At 32.6% G+C, this 14,816-nt stretch overlaps 1 protein-coding gene across 4 annotated transcripts in view; it reads right to left on the reverse strand.

Moving 5' to 3' along the window:
* Positions 1-2,335: 2,335 nt before the first annotated feature.
* The window catches only part of LOC127707325 (hemicentin-1-like), a 52,597-nt gene continuing 40,116 nt past the window's right edge, over positions 2,336-14,816 (reverse strand). The window contains exons 8-14 of one of the 4 annotated variants that reach the window (XM_052211838.1): positions 13,171-13,201; positions 12,758-12,834; positions 11,452-11,476; positions 5,185-5,258; positions 4,499-4,523; positions 3,623-3,734; positions 2,336-2,567 (exon numbers count right to left, since the gene is read on the reverse strand). In XM_052211838.1, coding sequence (XP_052067798.1) covers positions 3,662-3,734; positions 4,499-4,523; positions 5,185-5,258; positions 11,452-11,476; positions 12,758-12,834; positions 13,171-13,201 — 305 coding nt within the window. In that variant the 3' untranslated portion in view covers positions 2,336-2,567; positions 3,623-3,661. Of the gene's footprint in view, positions 2,568-3,622; positions 3,735-4,498; positions 4,524-5,184; positions 5,259-11,451; positions 11,477-12,757; positions 12,835-13,170; positions 13,202-14,816 lie in introns of those variants that run through there. The other 3 variants (XM_052211839.1, XM_052211840.1, XM_052211841.1) reach the window with 3 other exon arrangements.

A 14,816-nucleotide genomic window follows, 5' to 3' on the forward strand; every position in this document is an offset into this window, starting at 1 on the left:
TCAAACTAAAGGCGAAGTCACTACAATATCATCGGGTATTTATGAAGACATTCAACTGCCTTACTATACTTATTATCGCAGTGAAGTAATCTCATGGTTTTTTTTATAAAATGTTTTAGTTTTTAGATAGACCTGGAAATATTAATGCAATATGTATAGCTATAATCTGTCCTGGTAACGTTAATGGGATGTGGAAGTCTGGTAAAAATAATTCGATTTGTATGATATATACATCTAAACTGAACAAAATACATATATCCTACATAGTCTGTTATGTATTTAACCTGATCGGACGAAAACCTGGTGGCTTAGGCGATTTATTTTGTGATCATTTCAACAATTATAATGTCAGAGTTGTATAAATGCACAAGAATTAGGGGTGTCAACTCGGTGAACAATTACTAATCGAGTACTCGTTGGTTTTATTGAGCGATACTCGAGTACTCGCTCGGGAATATATCTACAACATGGAAACACAAAAATACATACTTTATATTCTATGGAGTGTTGTTCAACGGACGAAAAACCATCTACATAGGGGCAAGGAGTTACACCATAATTAATAGCTCATTACCTACAAGTACTAATTAAGTAAAATACAATAATTTAATCAATATAATTTAATGAACACCTATTTGAAAATTATAGCAAGGAAAAATATTAAGCAATAGTATTTGGTAATCGTTAAGAAAACACATTTAATGTTTACCAAGGCATAAGGATTAGAAGTTTTAACTATTCACTGATGGTCACCAGAGGATGCAACGAATTTATTTTATTTGGAAACATTTTCTTGTAAACTATTATTGGGTCAGTCGGTTTTGCAACTTTGTAAATTACGGTCTTGCAGACGAAAATATTTGCTCTGACGGTACCAATGTGGCGGAATGGCAAAGACATGTTTAGTTTAAAGTGTTAGCCTAGGTATAGCCCACGTATTTTCGGAGGCATTTTAGATGACAATTTAGCACAAAAATTCGAAACAAAATGTCTTTTATTTACTAGTATGATTAAGCAGTGATACCTATTTAATTTTCCGAAAGAGGTTCGCAAGAAGATCAATTGTATATAAAGAAAACAGCAATATTCTAAACCGATTAGTCGAGTATCGTTTTGGTATTCGATACTCGGTACTACCGAGCGATACTCGAATACTCGAGTACTCGTTGACATCCCTAATGAAAATACATATCCAAATCAGATTGAAAAAAAAAAAACCTGCCAAAACCAACTAAATAAAACACTCAACATTTGATCGGCAGAAATACTATTTGAAAGACTTGAAATATACGCGGCATGATAGTCTTCATTTACATCAGCGATGCATGTAATGATATGATTATTTCAATAAAATTCGGTACATATTACTTTGTGGATGTTTCTTGTTTGTATTGTATACTAGTTAGATAATATTATTTTCAATATAAAAAAAAAAAACTACTGTGTAATCTGTAAACATGCAATTTAATTTCTGATTAATTTCTTATGTTACAATACTGTATTCCAAATCCATCTTATTTGAGTTTGTACTGAAACCCTGGAAATTGCCTTCTGCAAGCATAAGGGATTTCAGCGTTAAATGTAACTTAATACTAGTCGGATAATAACAATGTATAGAAGATGCAAGTATGAAATGGCGATTGAATCAAACCGAAAGAGATCCACATACATTTTTACAAATACAGAATTGTTTTATTTTTATTTATTTTTGTTTTCAACTTTGCCAAATAAGGGACATAACTCAGATAATTTAACTTTAATAAAGGAATATATTAGGAATTTATTTGTTTTGTTTTGTAACAAAAAAAAACAAGGCCGGTGACCCCAATTTTAATTTTCATTTTCAGAAAGCACATCATTCGAGGTATCTTCTATCTTATCCTAAAATTCTATGTTTTACTTTTCTTTCTATCATTGGGTTTTTCATGCATAATTCATACAAAATCTGACAATTTTAAACAAGCTGAAGCTTAAAAACAAGTTCGGTGATCTTTTTATAATATTAAAAAAAAGCATGACATAATCTGCATTTTGGCAAAATATCCAAAAAATCTATGGATCTTGATTAAGATCCCCCCCCCCCCCCCCCTCATTGACCTTAATCTATTTTAATAAGAACATTTATGCAAATAAAGAGTTTCAAATTTTGGGACACATAAAAAACACCAATACAAAATATTTTTCGAATGATGGTACATTGTATTAATTGGATACAAATTTTGGCTGATATTGTTAGTTAAGGTAATCCATAACATTTCAATTTGCATTATAGTAAATGAAACTGTATAATATATGATAATATATGATATCATACAAAATGTAAAAGTGACAAACAACATTGTATACGTAATTCTGGCAACAAAAACATTCTAAATATTGACACGATGCTTTGAGATTTTAAATATTATAAAAAATCATACACGTTTCAGTATAATCAGAAGTTAAATACACAGTCTAACATATCGAAATAAGCCTTTAAAATGTATACACAAATCTCATTTCAATTTATAAGATATCTAAATCTTTAAATTCCAAATACCCGCTACTTTTTTGGATGTCCTCTTGCCCTGAAAAAATAATATTTGCCATCATATATGATATTTGACAAAAAAAACAGAAAAATGATAATAATTGTTTTAAAACTACTGAAACTGGATATGCATACACCAATATATAGTAGGGAATTAAAGTTATGAAAAATGATTGTTTCTTCCTAAATGAAAAACACACACAAACAATAAATAATTTCGTTAGACACCATGACCAGTATCCGAGAAAGTTTATACTACACGTGTTTTTTGTTGAGTTTTACAGGCTTATTTTGTACAGTTTCTCATGAATTTGTAGCTATTTTGACACTCTACGAATAGGAGTGTTAAAATTCTTTCGAAGCTTAGTAGATAAACAGTGTTCTTCAGAGGGTCGCTTTATCATAAACTTTAGGTTTTCTTTTATAGTCATTCTATTATCTGAAATCTTTGCTGAATACGTTAATACATAGGAATGAGCGCTAACAAAAGTGTTTAACCCCGCCTCATTCTTGATTGCCTGTCCTTAGCCAAGAGCCTGTAATTTAGTTGTTGTTGTTTAGTTAGTGAATGTCTGTCATATTTGTCTTTAGTAAATTGCATTGTTATATATGAGGCCGTTGGTTTTTTTCGTTTGAATTGTTTGCCATTTTTCATGTCAGGACTTTTTTTAATTACTATACGGTATTGATGTTTCTCAATGTTGTAGGCCGTACAGTGACCTATTATTGCTTTTATCTGCGTCACGTTAACTCGTTTGGATAAGCGTATCATTGGCAATCATAACACATCTCTCTATTTAAGTTCTTTTCAAGTTTATGTTCTGAGTAAATATACTCAAACAATTAACAACATGCACATTTAGTTGAACATCTGTTTTTATATAAGTTTTTTAAAACATAATTTTCCATGCATTACACTGATACATGCAGAAATTTTATACGTGAACCAGTTTTCATTGTGCATGCACTGTAGACGCGTTGGTAGTGAACAAATTGATTGTAGATGTTCATACGCACTGCATGTGTTTCTCTCATAGTCGAGGTCAAAAGTTTGTATAGCCGAAAATGTAAAAGTTTTGAGGACATACAAACCTTATTGAGCATAGTAAGTATTTGTTTTCTCATCTGTCTTTATTTGTCTAAAGTATCATAAGCATGTGCTTCGAATTCGTTTCTTTTCCCACATTCCTCATATGTATTAACACTGTTAGAAAATAATATACTTGATACATAATGATTGCAAAATATTTCCGTCATTATTAAAAGAGATACAAATAAAAATTTCAAGCTTAATTGATGCTCTTGACAAAACAAACACACGGAACAACAAAAATGCAATAGTCATTAAGGTAGTTTTTAATGAAATTATATCACCAAATCACAGTTTTGAACTCATTGCATTGTTCACTAAACATAGAAATGTGAAAGAGTATACTTAGTACGCAGTAAGGTGAATTTTTGAATTATATGCCAAAAATAATTATTATCCCGACTTCATTGTTCACTGAACATAGATGTATGGTAGTACGAGTGGGGCATGATGTCCTATGAACGCACATTCTTGTTACACTTCTAATCAAATATGGTAAAAAAATATTACATGAGGAAAACATTTAAATCATCCCAATAAATCAATATGAAGTTTCAATGATAAAAGCACTTAGTTTTAATCTTGTTGTGTACTTGTATTTCCCGATAGTTAGGTATTTTTGGTAGTTCTCTCCTTATCTATTTTCTTTTCAATATCATCGTTTATTTCTATGAATCTGTACTACTAGTTTTCTAAACTTAATTGCAAATCACAATTTCCATATTTTTACATGGAGACGATTATAAAACCCGAAGTTTTATTGGAATTGACAGTGCAAATATAACCTCCTTGTTTTTGTTTATTAGTTATCTACGATGTATCGCAACATATCGTTTCCGAATATCAAATACACAATGAACAGTATTCAGTATACATACCCATGATGTTGAGGTTGACTTGGGTCTGGAAAAAAATGTGGATTTTTAGAGTTACGTGCTATTCCGAAGGATCTTATTGTACGTGTTTTTTTATTTCGACTTTGGGGTTCTACTTATCATGCTTATACATAATTAAATAGGAACAATTGAGATAAAAAAAAACTTGAAAATGACTATGTTCACGTACCTGTCCAAAGTCAGTGACTCTTTCACAAAAATATCTTACGAGAACAAATACGCTATGAACATTTCAGTATAAGTAACGATCGGGTATTCTTTTTTAAAATGTTTTCAGGAAAAGCCCATGTACCCTTATCAGTAGTTATCTTTTGGAATGTTTTAGTTATCAATGACGACAGAGGTTTTGATATCCATAATAAGTTTAATTTACAATCTGGTGGATTAAGATAGAGCTTGTTATATTGTTTACACACTTATCTATATTGAGTATTTATTTACGAGCCTTAGTCAAAGAGCGATTGCGCAATTCGTGATCTGGAACTTTATAGACAACACTAATTATTTAAATCGTATACTTATAGAATGGTTTATTGGCATATGGTAATTTATAGGACTGATATTCTGCCAGCAAAAATATTGACCCAGTGACATAAAAAAACGTTTGCAGTGAGTATTTCTGGTGCTTTTAAACCAGGTTGGCGGCCCCTAAAGAGTAATTTTCTCACCAGACTCCATTTTGTCTACTGAACTGTATGTATGTGCTTCAGGATTTCTCTCACATTCCTCATAAGTGTTAATACTGAAAGAATATATCAGCTTGATACAGTATATGTTATGTCATGGTAACATATATAGTGCGCATGTCGTAAAATTACAATATAAAACAATAGAAACATGTACAGTATAGCCATCAACAGCAGGAAGACCTCTAACTTTAAGAAGGAAATAAAAAATGACACCACATAAATAAGACAAAACAGTGTTTGCTTCTAGAGGAAGCTTTCAATTTTGTATAAAATGATGTGTATGTTATCTTTTATATTGTATACCAGGAGAAGAATATTAATTTATATTAATGTGTACGGTATAAAGCTCTTTAATGTTACAGTATTATTTCATTTCGATAAGTGTACATGTACGTCTGTTCGAGTATTAAAAATTTTCATATTATACTGATATGGTCCGAGGACACAGTTATCTACCTTCAATTTTCGTTGTCCACAAATGTAGTTCCCTTTAATTTCAGTGTTTTTTTTCTTATTTTTTTTCTTTGTCTTTTTTTGGAATTTTTCATTATTTGTTTGCATTTAGGTGAAAGATAAGACTTCAAATATACTGTCTGGAAAAAATCTTTTTGAAATTTTCTGTAGAAATGAGTGATTTGGTCAGGTAAATAAAGGTGGAATTTCCTCTTCTCGGAAGCTCTCTGGCTTCATCCTTACCGGTGTCCTTATGTTTGGGGTTACCAGGAGAGAATGAGCTGGTAGACTTTTCTGAATTTTTGATATGTTTTGGGATAAAAGTCAAACTTTATGCACACCAAATCTTTTTAGAATAGAGCAGGTGGAATTTTTTTTAATTGCCATTATGTTTTAATAGACAAATAGGGGAAAATAACTGTGTTCTCGGGCCTAAGAGGCTGAACCCACTGTACCCCAAAATGGACATTTTGGTCCCCTGATTTGCACAATTTGCCTCAAAATTGAAATGTAAAGATATTTCATTGTTAATTTATAGTAAATAATTGGAAAATATTTTTAGATGCCAAAAAAATCCTATTTTGCCATATTTTTGGATTGTTATTTATATGTTGAAACTTTTGGGGCAAATCTCAAAACAGGGGCTCATTATTTTTCTATTTTGAGCAAATTCCTACTCATTCTGATAAGAAATAGTTCTTTAAAGTTTAAATGGAGGGATTTATTCAAAAATATTTAGCAAAATTACAAGAAAAATCTGCCCCTGGCCAAAATGGGCACTGTCTGATTTGGACAGGGACTTGTACGCCTAATGGCAAATATGGGGTGATAAATTTCAAGCATCCCAATGCCGGCGGGTGGAGACAAATACATGTGCACAGACTTGCGTACATGATAAGGCATCTAAATTTTCATTTACCTAATTTTGATGTCTCGCATCTGTGCCACAACTCAAAATGCATTAATGTTGATCATCTGGTGTTGGAGCCACACGGCTTCAACAACAGTAGAAAAACTTGCATTTCATGTGGCCATTGCTTGGGTCACCCAGCTCCATTGCCACCTTGCAAGTTGGACTTAAAGATGGCAAACAATAACCTTGGTATTATTCATGTTTTAGGATTTACAAATTAAATATTTACTTTATTTTATTTTATTGATGTAAACAACAATTTCAGATATCTTTTTGAAAGATTTGGGTGGTCCTTAAAAGGACCTTTGGTTGAGTTACTGTGTTGCTGGGTTGCTGTCTCATCTATGGTGCTGGTGGTAGTTTTCTCTTGCAGTAGGTACTATGGCTAAGTAAGGCAGGCACTGGGTCCAACTGCCCTTTTCTGTAGACATCGCGCTCTTTACTTTTTACCTTGGCCTCTCTATGTTCTACTATTTTTTCACCACTCTGTGTGAGACGTCTACGTTTAACTTCAGGTTTTTTTTCATACTCTCGCTTGTAGGTAAACTGTTTATCCATACTGTCGAGGAACTTTAAACTGGAATCAGATAAATTAACCCCCAGATGTTCACACTTTTGCTTTGCTGAGGTTCCTGGCATGTTGTTGTTTCTGTGAATTCCAGATGCTAATCTGGCCTCCATGCCTCTTGAGAAGATTACATTCTTGGGTAAATTCACACTCAAGGATCTGTGCACAGCTTCATTCTTGTTTGTTGTGTTGTAAAGCTTCATACTACTAATCGCATCTTCACTAAGCTTCATTTTCAAGATCTCTTGCAGTAACAACTTGTCTTTTTCGTCCATTTGCAGGATAGTAATGTTATAGCAGCCAAGATACTTGGAGCGGGTCCACCAGTTGTAGCTCTCATCACCTGCACATACCACTGAGTGCTGTTTACACATGGAGCAGTCACCATCATAACACCTGATTGTCGCCTGCAGAGCCTTGGGTAAGTCTTTACATACGTCATCTGTATTTCTTTTGTACTGTTCCATTAGCTGTCCCACTATCATCGAACTCCTACATTTGACATCTTGACTAAAAGCTTTCTTCATTTCTTTCTTTATCTCTTTTGTACGCCCATAGAACATGCCTTCGCTGAACTGAGCTCTCAGGGATGCTCGGAACTGTGACTGGCCAAGGTGGACATAGTCAGCTAGCCTTTCGACCTTCCACATGGGATGTAGGGCTCTGGTTGCGTCATCTATCCCTTTGGCAGCCCGTCCGTCTCCATCTGTTGTGGCATTCTTTACAAGGATGTCTTGAAGTGCCAGCTGTGAACCAATTTCTTTACCCATCTGGTACTCTGACACTGGAGCTGCTCTGTATAAGTTTGCAGTGCAGTCTTCGTGGCCATTGGGACAATTAACATCGAAACCTTTACCCCTCAGCCAGGCTCCTTTCCAGCACATCTGATTTTGGGCAAATGATGCAACAATATATTGCCTCTCTGTCATTGTCTCAATGGCAAGTGTGAAAGCTTGGGTGGCATTCAGTCCCGGTTTCTTGCGGCTGGTAATGGTCTGACTGTTGTACCTTCCGTCGACTGTAACATTAATCACATTTTCTGGTAGCCCCCTCTCTCGATTTACTGACTTAACAATCTCCAGTTTTTCTGACATGTCTGTCCTGTTAAGTTTTACTAGCTCCTTTCCAACATTATGTGACATTCTCTGCATGCTTGTTCTGGATGGAGGAGGACAGTTCATTCTAGCAAACAGCTCCTGGAACTTTGTACTACCAATGGGACAGTCATGTAGGACTGCAGCTACTGCAACATTGGGTGCTCCAGGGTTGGTACCAGGTTTATTGGTGACAACTTCTTTGTATAACTTTATAACTGGGCTCATGTAGGTGCAGTTCTTACATCTAAGGGTATATTTCCAGCAAACTCCCCATTTAACTTGTCTGTGTGCCAGTATTTCTGGATTTTTGCAGTACTTGAATTCTTTTGTGTGAGCCTTTATAACAATGTTCAGCATCTTCATCATCTCTTCATGATCGACGAACCTCATACCAGAAAGTGAACTCCAATCTTCTTCTTCTGTTTTCAGGTCATAGGATGATACCAGTAGCTGGGAACGAGTCTTTATGCCATCATTGTGTACAGCTGAAGTAGAAGTGATTGTAGGTTCATCTTTAATGTCCTTCTGTTCAACATTCATTTCAACAACAGGAGCATTATTGATATCTTGGTCTGGTGTAGTGGACAACTCTAGTACAGGGACAGGAACAGGAACATTCCATGGAATTCTGCCATTCTGGAATCTACACACAGGTGCAACTCTCCTTCTCTGCAGCCGTCCAGCTAAGCCTTTGTTGAATGGCCAGTAACCTTTTGGATACATGTTGAGACAAATATTTTGGTGGTGCAGTGTAAAGCGTCGAAAGAAACTTGGATGACAGACCATAGAAGTGTTAGTTTTTATACTTTTTGTCATTATGTAACTTTTGATTCAGATTTTTAATTGGCTAAGTGATGCTGTCAATCAATTCTGTGGATTCTTTTGATCTATTTTTAGCTGCAGATTAAAGAAATGACCAACTCTGGCTTCAAAGGGTTTGGTCCAGTTCAAACAAAATTCCTTATTTTGGCCTTTATTTGTGAAATAAAAGTTCTTTTCCTATTCAGATTTTACAAACGTTAATTTTCCAAATTTTAGAAAGTTGTTTTGCCATTGAAAAGTGATTTTGTAATTTATTGTTAATTTTTTGGTTCTATTTTTGTTTGATTTTGAAAAAAAAAAATTAATTCTAAAAATCTGTTGAATTTTTTACTTTTTTTAATTGAAATGAATTTTTGGCATCTTAACCTTTCCAAAACACTTTATTTCATCTCAAAATTGCAAAAAATAAGGATTTTACAGCATTTTAAAGTTTTTATGACATCTTGATTTTGCCTTTGGCAGATGGTGTAAAGGGGGTGTTGAATATACAGGTAAATAAGCCAAAAGTTTATTCAAGACCCCCATAAAGTTAAATTTTGTGTATTGTAGTATGACTGTAGAATTTTTTAATGCAATTCTGAAAACTGTAGGTTGAGTTTTGAATTTTTCATTGATTTTTTTAAATATTCTGGTTTGGAATTTTCGTGATTTGAAATGAATTTAGAAAAATAACCTTAGTTACACAATAATGCGTTCTAATTTTGGAAAATTTTATCAATGATTAAATTTTATCAATGTTTCTACTTTAACAAACACTTTAGTTTTTCGTAAAAATTGCACTAATAAAAAAGTTATGAGCGTTTGAATAAAGATGGTATTTTGAGGAAATTGAAAATTCCATACCAGAAAAATGATAAAATTTGGGTGTGAAGGTAGGGGTGCAAGAAATGCATTTGCTGGTGCATGCATTGTCTGATTGGTCTGAAATTTGGTATGTAGTCTTGATATATATTAAAGTTAATGTATGTAAAATTTTATTTCATTTGGACTACTGGAAGGGTCCTATTAGGTCCGAGGACACAGTTATCTACCTTCAATTTTCGTTGTCCACAAATGTAGTTCCCTTTAATTTCAGTGTTTTTTTTCTTATTTTTTTTCTTTGTCTTTTTTTGGAATTTTTCATTATTTGTTTGCATTTAGGTGAAAGATAAGACTTCAAATATACTGTCTGGAAAAAATCTTTTTGAAATTTTCTGTAGAAATGAGTGATTTGGTCAGGTAAATAAAGGTGGAATTTCCTCTTCTCGGAAGCTCTCTGGCTTCATCCTTACCGGTGTCCTTATGTTTGGGGTTACCAGGAGAGAATGAGCTGGTAGACTTTTCTGAATTTTTGATATGTTTTGGGATAAAAGTCAAACTTTATGCACACCAAATCTTTTTAGAATAGAGCAGGTGGAATTTTTTTTAATTGCCATTATGTTTTAATAGACAAATAGGGGAAAATAACTGTGTTCTCGGGCCAAAGAGATGTCTATATCGATATCCAGCTAGTTTTGAATACTATAACTGCAACCACTTTTTATTACATTACTGTTGAAAAATATACATGTACGTGTATATTTAATCAACTCATTCTCTATTCTTATCTATAATAATTTTCACACCTATTTACCTTTGTTGTTCTCTGCAACTAATTGTATCGAATATACAACTGTTACAACATATTGTTTTCTATTGATGGGGAAATAGTCGAAATATACCGACGGGACATTCAAAACTCATAAGTCGATAAGAAACTGACAATAACCTTGCCAAAAAAAAAAAAAACAACGACGACAAGACAAACAGGTCAATAGACACTACATAGAATAAAGGTGATATCAGGTGCTCAGAAAAGGTAGGCAAATTATGATTAACTAGTGGCACCCATCATGTTGCTCATGCTCAAAGTCAAGATAAATTCGGAGAAAAGTCTCATTTGGAGATGTCACAATCAAGGGAAAGAGAACGGGATTGTGATTATGGCAATTGGTACAAAGTTTACAGTGATCTGTGACAGATATTGATTACGGTAAACCAACTCGTGATGGCTTCCGTGAAACTATTGAAGAGTGATGATTCCTACTTTACTACGCTAAATAGTGTCTTTAATGTCTTCCTTATAAGTAGAATCCTCTATTAAGAACATCATGATAGAAAAACAAACATAGGCTTTGAAATATCGCATCAGACTGGAGATATAAACTCCATCTGCAGGCACTGCTTGAATGTTTCAATATTGAAATAGAAAATTCAGAATAACGAAGTTGAAACTATTCCTTGTGTCGTAATGTTTGTTCTTGATCGACCCTGACTATAAATTGCTTGAATTATGTCAAGATATAAGGCTGGTTTAACCGTATTTGTGGTATCATTTCGTTACAAATTGAATTTACAAAGGTATTCGTACATACATTTGCTCTGAAGGTACTGTTGATTCTAAAAAGTAAAGATAGGAACATTTACAAAATGACTCTTTTTTTTTCTTCCACATCCACAAGATCTTAGACTGGTTACTTATCTGCCTCGAATAAAAAAGGAAGGTCGATAGATCATGTAAAACCCAGTAAGCTAAATATTGATGATCTCTGTTAAGTACCATTTCAAGTGGTGTAAGAATAATAATGTGTTCAAGTACAATGACATTTCTTCCCGAAAAGTGTTAAGGCCATAACTAGTTTGTAAAATATTTTGATCAGCTAGTCAGTCTAGTCAAAAAAACGGATAGCAGTAATTGGACATGAACAAGTGATTGTCTTAAATTGTAAAATACAAGTCGTATTATTTTTCAAGCACGTTATTGCCGCAGTAACTTTCAATTCAAAATATTGTGTTTTTGCAAAAGGAAATTATTTTACAATACTGGTTTTCATTTGATTTTGTCATTTGATAATTGTTTTTAATTTTCCTTGTAGCTCGATATTTGTGTTATTTTACATTTTACTTTTTCCCTTAAGAAGATTGTATTTGAGAAGTTTGACTAAACTAATTGTAGAGAAACAAGAAGAATGTATTACAATTGCAAGTTTCAATTCAATTTTACACAACACTCACGAGGCCTACTGTCCTCATCGCGTGATACATCAAGAGGTAAACGAAAATAAATAATTGGTTAAGTTTTTTTTTTATTATTGTGAACTATTTATCAGTAGCATCCTCGAAGAGAACGTGCAAAACATTAAGGATTTAAATTGTGCAGTATTTGAAGGAGTTGTCATTTATACAATTCCCCCAAAATTTAATTGACATATATATTTAGTAATGGTGATTAAGTCCCTTTAATGTTTCGGTAATTGTGATTGCTTTACCAACCTTGAACCTTTGAATTAGCAAATTGTATTGTATCATCAATGAAAAAACCACTTATATAAGTTCAACGGTTTTGATTACTTTTGTTCACGAAAGTTATTTTGTTTTGTTATATTATACTACAAATTGTACTGTAAAATACAACAATTAAAGAAGATGAAAAATATACACAATTTTAACAGCACTACATCAGAATCAGATATATTTACCTTTTTAAATTTTACTGGTTGTTCTTTACAGATTTGATACAATCAAGCTCCCCAACAAAGCACTTTCTGTGTCGATATTTTGAATTTTATAATTGACGATATCGGAGGAGTGCTAATGTGACAACTAACTAATATAAATTGAAAAGTGAATGTGTGTCATTATACCCCCGCTAATCTACGTACTTGTTTAAAATATACATACCGATATTAGACTGTAACGTAGTGTATGCATCTGTAAATGCAGGATTGCTTCTCTGCACATCACTATAGTCAACAGATCTAAAAATGTTTCATATACACTAGTTGATATATATCAAGTGATTAATTGTATTGATAGAATCCGAAAGTACGCTTGTATGTTTTGACTGAAAATGCAATGCGAAATTTTTTGGAATGGTTTTGATTGTACTCAAAGATTACAGGAACTTATCATTTAAGATTTTCACAATTACACAGATTATGCATGCATTCTATACGTTTTTGAATTTTAGTTTTATCAATTACTCTATTACTCTATCTATATTTCAGAAATTGAACACTTTGCTATGTGTTTTGGTTTATGAACATTTCTCTGAATTGTGTTTGAACGTGTAAGCTACGTTCCGTTATACATACTTTGACGAATTCAGAGCCTTGTTCTTTAAACCTTAAAATATAAATAAAAGTAAAAGTTACTGTAAACATATATCTTCGCATCTTCAAAAAAAGAATATAAATACTTTTTACTGTGTAAATAATAGTGATATTCTTGTATGTGTTTTTTTCCGTTTTTTTTAATTTTGTTTAAATAGCTCCATTTATATTTTAGAATCATTAAGTATAAACAAATATGGCTTAATGTAAACACTAATCTTCTTATATTTTATGCAAACGAAAAACATTTAAAAAATTCATCGTTATCTCATAATAAGGAAAACTTGTAGTTGTTTCGTGTTCGTATTGAATGTGAGTTTAACATTTTATTGAAACGGACCATGTGTTCTTTAACAAGACTGTCTGTATGAAGAATGCAGTGTACAATTTACGAGTATATCATGTATCAGGATTGACCAAGCTTTGAATTTTTGATATTGTTAAAAAACTTTAAAACACCAAAGTAGACATTTATGTCTTTAAGAGTTTTTGGTTCATCGGTAGGCCTAGTTTATTCTTACAATTATGTCTCATACCATTGATTCTGGTGCTTAAATAGACTTAAGACGTTTAAAATGTGTTTTTTGCATAAAGCGCCAATGATATATTTATGAGATTGCAGCCGCGCCTGAAATTCACTTAGTTTGTAAAAATATGGGTCCATTTCATAAAGTATCAGCGTTGTTACATTGACAATAGGAATATGACGAACTGCTTTACTTGAAATTGTAATCCAACTTCAATGGACTGACCTGTTAACTAAATGACAAATTTTAACAACAGTTTCGTGAATGTTTAGAAATTTCAGTGTTAATCTTCTTAAATAAATTAACAGAACTCCAATTGTGAAATAATTTTCCCCAAAGGAAAGCGACTGTAATCAATACATCATTGAAATCAGATGTATTGGTAATAAAACAAGTGTGATTTCCATTTGCTTAGTTGTTCCAGTTGGGAGAGAGAGAGAGAAAAATCTTTCCTATACTAAACGCGCCCGAGGTATTTTCTAATAGTAGTATTTGTTTTTAATTATGTTCTATATCAGGTTGACTAAAAGCAAATGTATTCCTGTATTCTAATTCTTCACTTAACAAATGCCTATTAATAACTAGTTTATGCTAAACTCTGTCTACTTCACTAACGTAGAGTCAAATGCTAATATATTTACGCTTTCTTTCTTTGAATTAATTTTATTACTAAATAATCTTGATTTGCTTTTTCTAAATCCGTACTGTTGTTTGTACTGATAAAACACACAGTTTTTTTGGCAGCATTAGGTGCAATTTAAACGATATTATTATTAATCATGAAGAGGTTATTATACCAATATTATGTTGCAATACCCATTTTAATAACCAACTGACCAAAGTTCTATATGTAACAGATTTTAAAATTACATAGAATACGTCTGAGAATTTTTTTGTAAATAAAAAGCGGTGTAAGGGTCTTTAAATAATTTCTAGAATTGTCATGTTCTAGGAAAAATAAAATTCATTCAAATAGTAATTGTTGTAGTCGTGGAATCTTATGCTCCGTGATGAGAAGTTGACTGTTACATAATGAGGAAGAACAGTTCCTGTGTGTTTTGGTTCATATGTTTGTAAGTGTTGTGTAACATTATATAAATA

The sequence above is a fragment of the Mytilus californianus genome, unplaced genomic scaffold, assembly GCF_021869535.1.
Source record: "Mytilus californianus isolate M0D057914Y unplaced genomic scaffold, xbMytCali1.0.p SCAF_64, whole genome shotgun sequence".
Lineage (NCBI taxonomy): Eukaryota > Metazoa > Mollusca > Bivalvia > Mytilida > Mytilidae > Mytilus > Mytilus californianus.